Source organism: Cervus canadensis, chromosome 1, assembly GCF_019320065.1.
Source record: "Cervus canadensis isolate Bull #8, Minnesota chromosome 1, ASM1932006v1, whole genome shotgun sequence".
NCBI classification, from domain to species: Eukaryota; Metazoa; Chordata; class Mammalia; order Artiodactyla; family Cervidae; genus Cervus; species Cervus canadensis.
In genome coordinates this window covers 111,344,105-111,352,223 of record NC_057386.1, presented here as the reverse complement: position 1 = coordinate 111,352,223, position 8,119 = coordinate 111,344,105, and the positions used below count along the sequence as shown (strand labels likewise).

The 8,119-nt window shown below is 43.8% G+C and overlaps 1 protein-coding gene across 10 annotated transcripts in view; it reads left to right on the top strand.

The window, feature by feature from the left end:
* Window positions 1–2,082: 2,082 nt before the first annotated feature.
* MTMR3 (myotubularin related protein 3) overlaps window positions 2,083–8,119 on the top strand; it is a 125,586-nt gene continuing 119,549 nt past the window's right edge. For 4 of the 10 annotated variants that reach the window (XM_043436873.1, XM_043436858.1, XM_043436839.1 and 1 more), the window contains exon 1: window positions 2,083–2,339. In XM_043436873.1, the coding sequence (XP_043292808.1) occupies window positions 2,325–2,339 (15 nt within the window). In that variant the 5' untranslated portion in view covers window positions 2,083–2,324. Of the gene's footprint in view, window positions 2,340–2,461; window positions 2,698–8,119 lie in introns of those variants that run through there. The other 6 variants (XM_043436887.1, XM_043436881.1, XM_043436849.1 and 3 more) reach the window with 3 other exon arrangements.

Below are 8,119 nucleotides of genomic sequence, written 5' to 3'. Positions count from 1 at the left end.
CTGTGGGTGGGCCATCCTGGAGTCAGGTGCTAGCTTCCATCCAATAAAAGACCGCCAGCTATAGAAGCCGAAGCTTCAGTCTTGGCCCGAGCAGAGGCCTAGGTAGCAAAACGTATGCTCCCCGGGAATGAACTTGACGGGAAGCTTATTTTCTTGGACAACAGGAGAAACAGGTGGGAAAAGCAATTTTTTGTTTGTTCATCAGTTCTTTGTACTTACTATTTCCTCTCTCATTCCTTAAAGGCTATACAGTCATAACAGGAAAGGGAAAACTAGGTAGCAGAACTATAAGTAAAGCTGCAGAGTTGAGGCAGGGGGAAAAGTCACTATTAATACATGGATTTGAGGGGCCAACAGTAGGCCACCATTGAACTTCACAATTAGCATTGGGCTTTCTGAAAGCCAAGGTAAAAAGATACAGGATCATCTGCCTAATACTAATTATCAGAAATGAAGGGCACCTGTATCTGTGAATCTTGTAGGCAGAGAATAGCCTGCTTTATCAGTAACAAAGGATATTGTGACCGTCAAGCCATTAACAATTGGCAGCTGCCTCCCCTAAGCTGCACCTTGATGGGATTCAGGGTGCAAAATCTACAATACTAGCGCCAAAAGTTATGGTGCGTTTTGAAGGAATGATTTCAATGAGCCCGTATGGCTTGCATCTTCCCATACATAAAAAAGTGCTAAATTCATTAACTTGAGATGTCTGCTTTTTTCTTAAATTAACAATGATCTTACGATGTTCTAACTACCTGATTTTTGGTGTAAAAATTTCTACATATTCGGCTCCTCCCTTACCTCTTTGGAACAGTCCCTCAGAACTATCAGAGAGGTTGACTCTCGGGCTTAAGTCCTTCGTATGTTGGCCAAATGAAACATAATTCTCAGTTTTTCGGTTGTGCAAATTTTTTTCTTTTTTAGCTGATAGTAAAGCAAAGCCTTTCCTAACTTTGAACTCTAATGTAATTTCTTACTTGGGATTTTATTTCAGGCAATGATGCCACAAAGTTGGCAGTACAGCTTGGTGGGGAGAGGAGAGTTTTTGTTAGCAGTAGGATTGGGTTAGCTTTTTAAAAAATTTTTAGTGTATCTTATCCTAGACTGCAATTTCTTCAGCTGTAAAATGGTGATAATAACAGTATCTACCCATTTAAGCCGTGAAGATTAAATTGGATGTGTTGTATTGAAATTAGCTATTAATCAAGAAAATTTCCGGCTATTTGTCATGAGCAGTTCTAGGTGCTGGGGATAAAGTGATGAACAAAACAAAGAAGATCCTTATCTTTAAATAGCTTTTACTTAAGAATAGGATAGAAAGACAACAAACATAAAAAAAACGGATAAATAATTGCAGAGTGCTATGGAAAAAAAACAATACAACTAATGCAAGGATAGATTTCATTTGCTTTCATTGTCACAGCTTTGTTAAGATCGCATCAGATCTACATGTTAAGGATTCATGTAACATAAGCACATCTTAAGGTTCAATCCATGAGAATGAGGACACGCAAATAGTGATTCAAAGTGCACAAATTTCTCCTAAGTCTATGATTCAGAAATTTTCCAGAAAAGTCAAAGACAGAACGTTAAAATGCTAATCTTACAGGTGAATCTATTAGGGCCTGAGGGAATTCGGTCCTGGTTTGTAGATTTGTTCTACAAGCTATTATTGTGTATGGGTTACAAATTTTTCCTTTTTTTTTTTTTTTTGCTTGTTTGTTTGAAAAGACTTCTTTCACCTGAGCTTTGGTGGAAGCAGTGTGAAATTGTATTCTGAGTAGAACCTTGAGCACGCTATATTTACTTGCATTACATTAAATTAGTTTTTTTTTTTTTAATTAGTTTTATTCTTAGCACAATTAAAGGTGAAAGATACTACCATTGTTCGAGCATTGTCTTGCCCCTGGCTGTAGAGCTAGGAAAAGATGCCTCGCCCAAAGGTTGACTTCCTCGCCCATTCCCAGATCCTGTTTCTCTCTTTTTTCAGCTGGAGCGTCCCAGCTAACCCCTCGCCCGCCGCGGGCGTTCAGCTGATCTGCAGCCCCGCCCACCACCGGGGTGTGTCTACCGCCCCAGACCACGCCTCTTGCTCCGACAGCCGGCAGCGGGCCGGAGCGTGCGCGCGCGCCCCCGCTCGCGGCCCGGCTCGGCGTCGGGAGCGCGCTCTGTGTGGCTGGTGCCGCCATGTTGTTGTGGTTGTGAGAAGGCGGTGGCGGAGGCGCAGCCGGTCGAGACACTCCAGCGGCCCAGGCGCTGCCCCCCGCCTGCCCTGGCTGGGCGCCTCGAGGGGTGGCGGAGGCCGTGCCGTGACGGGCCTCGCCATGTTCTGCAGCCCGGTAAGGAAGCCCACCCCCCCCCCCCCGTCTGCTCCGGGGGTGAGGAGGAGCTGGAGGAGGGGCCGTCCTCGGCCCCGGCGCCGCGGCTGTCACCCTCTGAGGAGGCGGCGACCCGCGGGGGGCTGGGGACGGCGTGCGTGGCCGGAGGAGGGTGGCCCGGACGGCGGCCACGGCCGCCAGAGGGAGGCACGGGGAGCGGGAGCGCCGCGGCGGGGCTCGGCCTGGACCCTCGGCGCGGGGGAGGCGGGGTCCGGCCGGGACGGCCTTTCCGGACCCGTTGGGGAAGGGCCCCATGGGGACGCGGGGTGTGAGGCGCTACCCGGTAGCGTCCGGGGAGATGCCCGCGGACTTCCAGGAGGTGAGCGTGCGCCCCTCACCCCGACTGGGTCTGTGGGCGTCCTCTGGCGGGAGGCCGGAGGTCGGGGGCCACGGAGCCCCCGGGGCGAGCGGCGCGGGCCCGGGACTTGAGGGAAGGAGGAGTGGCCGCCTGACTGGGGAGCAGGGCATCCTCCTGACCTGGTAGTCCGGGGTGGGAAGGATGGTTCGGAGGTGCTCGAGAGAACTCGGCACTGGTCAGACTGCCTCACGAAAGGTTAGAGTGATTTCTCAGGTGAAAAATCCTGCCGCTTAGGACCCCTAAGATAGTATTGTTGGTTGTACTTTGGGCTGGAAAACTTGCCTCAAAATAGTAAGGGTAAATTTTATGGCCATTTTAATATTTAAAACTCCTCTGGGGTATGATAACCTTACCTGTGAGTTTTGCACAGGAGCTACTGTGGGGGGTAATGATATCCAGGTGTTGTCTCCAGACTGAAGCCTAAATTCTCACCCGTATCTTGACAGACTTTGTTGTATGACAGTGTCTGCTTTTTTTTTTCCCACAGCGAGGGAAAAAAAGTGGGCTTGCTCTTCCAGTTGAGCTTCACCTTCGTTTCTCAATGTGGGCGACGGTGCCATCAAGGCCTGCGTTGAATTATGCGGGATGATTTTTGTTTTTAGTTTTTAGTATAAAATAGTTGGGATTTATATGTGTAGAGGTGTTGGGGACCTCCCCCTTTCACATCCAAGGCTGTTTCAGTAGGGCAAGAGACAAGATGCGTGTTTAAGTGAGGTATACCAACCTGTGTTGGTGTCAAGCAGTCTTCCCTTCTAAGGCTTGTGACTTGGGTGGGAAGAAGAGCTTAGAGAGGGACACTGTGTGGAGTAAACCCAGTACAGTTTGTGATATTTAGCTAAATTTGGAGGGTTCTAGAATTGTAGATTGGCTCCGTATGAAGGCTTCTTTCAGCTCTAATTACCTCCCTTATTTTCAGGTGGCTCAGAGCTGTTCACGTGACCGGTGTGCTTCTACGGCCCCACTTGTAGTTAGTTAATAGCAAGCCATAGGAGAACCCAAGTTTTCCCAGTTTGTAAACTAGATTTTTTAGTTCGATGGTTAACTAATTAAATACCAGTTGTCCGAAATAGTATGGACTGCCTGAAATGCTTTTTCCGGGCCTCACGTGGGACCTGGTGAATTAAAATCTCTGAGGGTGGGGCCTTACAAAGCTCCCTGAGTGATTCGAGTCAGCCAGGTTTGTGAATGTCTGCTTTAAGTCACCTCTGGTATTCCAAAGGATTTCCAGTAATTACAACTCCTGAGAGTGTTTCAAATTGTTTATACAATTTGAGAGGTATGGAAAAGAGGGGAGCCTGAGCATCTCTTAAAATACAGTGGATTTATGTACAGGAAACAGATCTATTGCCAAAAATTATTTGTGCACATCTTAAGGAACACGCTTCATAAAATTAGAGGTGTATCCGGAGATATAATGAGCAATCCAGAGGACAGAAGCAGAGAGGGAGAGGCAGAAAGTCTGCTTGTGGGCCACAAAGAGCTCCACTGAAGCTGCTTTCCAACATCACTGTTGCCCCTAGACTGTCTGATTCAGGTTTATAGTAAAGTGGGGGTAGGGCAGGTGAATTAGCAGTCATTTGAGACTAGGGTTGTGAACCAGGAAGGTTTACTGTGGATTGTGAAAAGTTCTTGAAATATGCCTAAGGCCATGAGGAGCACAAAGTCAGTTCTAAAGTTCTAAAGTCTGGTTAACTCTGTGGTAAAGTGGAGTGCTGAGTTACCAAAGGAAGTATTCATATTTCAGAGGGGGTGTGGTAAGGTTTGTTAGAAGTTTGGAAGAGTTGGGAGAGAGCACAGCTGTAGAGAGCAGTGAAGGAGCTTGGTCAGCATCCGGTGAAGTCCCGGTGTAGCCGGGTTAGAGGAGCACACCTGCCTGTCCGCTGCGGGAGCCCGAGGCCTTGTGTGAGTCGTTCTGGTATCTGGAGTGGTTAGCGTAGTTCTCAGCATATACTATGCCCTCAGGTATTTGTTGAGTAAATGGATAGTATTGAGGTGGGAGAAAGAACAGTTTTGGTGGTTGATAACAGCGTTTGTTATTAAAAGCTATTTGATAATTTGCATTGAGTTAGAGTCAGATTTTTAGTCCTTGTGGTTTGCCTAAGAGATTCTGTTTTCTAGACTGTCATCGGACACTATCCTGTCCCTAGTTTTGGGGTCTTAAATGTGCCTTGGTTTTTTATTTTTTAGATTGTGTTGTTAATTGACTGCTGCTGGGAATGTCACTTCTCTAGACCTCCATTTTCTTATCCGTAAAATTAAAAGGTTTGTAATTATTGACCTAAAGTAGTTTCTCCAGCCTGATTTTGCACATCTTTATTAATTTGTAATTGTTATTTAGTATTAATCTCATATAGGTAGATGAACCCTCTGTTTTGGATTCTGCTTTTGACTTACGGATTATAAACATTGTCCAAAAGTGCTCTGGAAATTGCATGCGTGTTGCAAGTATTATGCAGAAACAACATGCTTATGCTGTTGTAATTCACTTAGTGTTGAAATAAAAACGGATTTCTCATAGGGAACTTGATAATTGAGTGTGAAGCCACAAGATTAAGAATGGTTTGGTGCAAGTTTGTGTAATTTCTGTGGTCAGTTGTTTCTTACAGACCACCCAATTCTGTAATTGTCTATGCTGAATTTATATATAGTTTTATAATTAGTGAAACTTAAGACAAAATGAGATCAAATCCATACCCGATTGAACTAGGATTCCCAATTTTAGAAGCTACCAGAATTGCTGACATTGTTATTTTTCATTTTAATTTTGTGCTTTTATCTTCACTTTTGCATCTAGAACCTTAATAGACCTTTCAAGTTCATATCAGACATTTAAAGTGAAAACCGTTGTAGCATGACAGGGGTTGACTAGTAAGTCCTGAGTTCAAGTCCGTGTTGTGCTTCTCATTAGCTGTGTTGTTTCTGGCAAACCACAGGAGCCTTCTGAGCTTCAGGTCCCTCGTTAGTAAAAGGAAGAAGAGCACCTTCTCTCTGTATTTCAGAGACATAAAATTATACACAGCATGGAATGGTGTGTATGAAAAGCAGTCTAAAAATGTCAGTGGACGATGATGGAGCCCTATTGTATTAGAATCCTGTTTTCCTGGAAGAGTTGACTTGTGGAACAGTGGTAAGTCTGGTATCTGCTGTCAAGTGCAGAATTTTGTAATATCACTGATAAAGCAACAGAAAAGGTTTCTGTTCTGTACTATTGCTTGGAGAAACCTTTTAGCAGCCCTTGAATCCAGTCTGCCGGTAGGAATAGTCAGTGTTTCAAGAAACCTCAGAGGAATCTGAGATGTCTTAAATTTGTGCCAAGGTTTGCAGGCTACACACTCCAGTATTCCTGGACTTCCCTTGTGGCTCAGCTGGTTAAAAATCTGCCTGCAATGCGGGAGACCTGGTTTCGATCTCTGGGTTGGGAAGATCCCCTGGAGAAGGGAAAGGCTACCCACTCCAGTATTCCGGCCTGGAGAATTCCACAGACTGTATAGTCTGTGGGGTCGAAAAGAGTCGGACGTGACTGAGCGACCTTCACTTCATTTCACTTGCCCTTAGAGTAGATTTGCTGGATTTCACCCATTTTGTTATGTTGAAGTGGTGGTGGAAAGTGATAGGGTCAGGGAGTTTGGCACATTCTGTGTAATGATTTAGGGCTGTGTTTTATAAATGGCAGGTGGCAACATAATGAAATCAATGTGGTGATTTCTAAAAAACAGCACATAGAAAATGGTAAAAATAATTATTGATTTGGGAAACTTTTGTTATGTTACTATATGTGTACTGTTGCCACATAAAATGTAATTTTATAATTACAGTCCCCCCCACTCGCCCACCCCGCTCTGTGCAACTTTTGGGATCTTAGTTTCCAGACCAGGGATTGAACCGGACCCCTGCAATGAAAGCGCAGAATCCTAATCACTGGATCACCAAGAAATTCCCCAATGTATTTTCTCTTGAGTTGTAAAATTTGGAAGCAGTTGCTTAGGGACATGGTACCTGAGCTTTGCAGTTAGGATGACTCTAAAATAGTGAGGCATAAAACAAATGAAAAATCACAAGAAAATTGTGAAGTTTGGTTAAATTAAAGCTGTTTTGTTAAGGGTGAAATACTGTGTGCGTGTGTGTGTTTGTGCACGTATGCACATGCTGTTACATCTGACTGCGACCGCCTGGACTGTAGCCCACCAGGCTCCTTTGTCTATGTGATTTTTCCAGGCAAGAATACTGGAGTGGGTTGCTGTTTCCTCCTCCAGGGGATCTTCCTGGCCCGGGGATCAAATCCACGTCTCCTGCTTGGCAGGCAGATTCTTTACCACTAAGCCACCTGGGAATCATAAATACCTCAAAATACCTCATAGCTTTGTTATAAATTGTTGACTTAATGGGGGTTAAGACATAAACTTATGCTAATATTCTTAAGCCTCTTTTTCCTTAAATGGACTACCTGGTAACTACAAAGATGTTGTCTCATGGTGCAGATTACTACATCCAGCATCATGTTGGTTATATGTCCAGACCTAGATCTATTACGTGCCTATTTGTTTCTTCATATAATGTTTAGAATGATTTTATTATGAGAGAGAGTAGGAAGATTTCCTGATTTCATTTGTGTTCTAAATTTATTTTCTTTAGCTAATGCTTCTGTAATTTAGTTGCAGAAGATACATAAATTTCTCTGAAATATTCATAGATTGATAATCTGGCAAATGTAAGGAGTTATAAGTATATTGATAAATCCTAGCATTTGAAAGAATTGTTATAAAGACCTTGAAACAGGGTCATTCTTATTTTTTTGTTCACGCCTATCGTGTTTCTATAAAACAAATTTGTAATTGTATTTAGACTGATTCCACAAACCACATAGGGCAAAGTAGTGTGTTTATAAAAAGTTTTAGAAGTCTACAGGGCAATAGTAAGGAGTTTATTTACTGAAATACTTAAAGAAGAGCAACTTCCCATGTCAAGTTGATGTTCTGTTAATGGGTATTGAGTATTCTGTGATATGGGTGCAGCATAGTTTACAGCAATTCCCTCTTAATGGACATTTCAGTTTTCCCTCATAAGATCATAAAACAGAGCTGTGATGAACTCCTTTGGACTTTTGTTTTTTTTTTTTTTGGCTGCACCAGATGGCTTGAAGAATCTTAGTTCCCTGACCAGGGATCACACCCGTGTCCCCTGCAGTGGCAGTGAGGAGCCCTAACCGCTGTATTGCCAGGGAAGTTTCTCATTTGGGCTTTTTAAAATACAATTATGCTGCTGTTTTCTCAGCATAAATTCCTAAAAGTGGGCTTACCTGGCAAAGGGTTGTTTTTTAAATTTCAATATACTCAGGGTATCCTCTAAATAGTGTGCTATTTTAAAGTCTGAGCAACAGTAATAT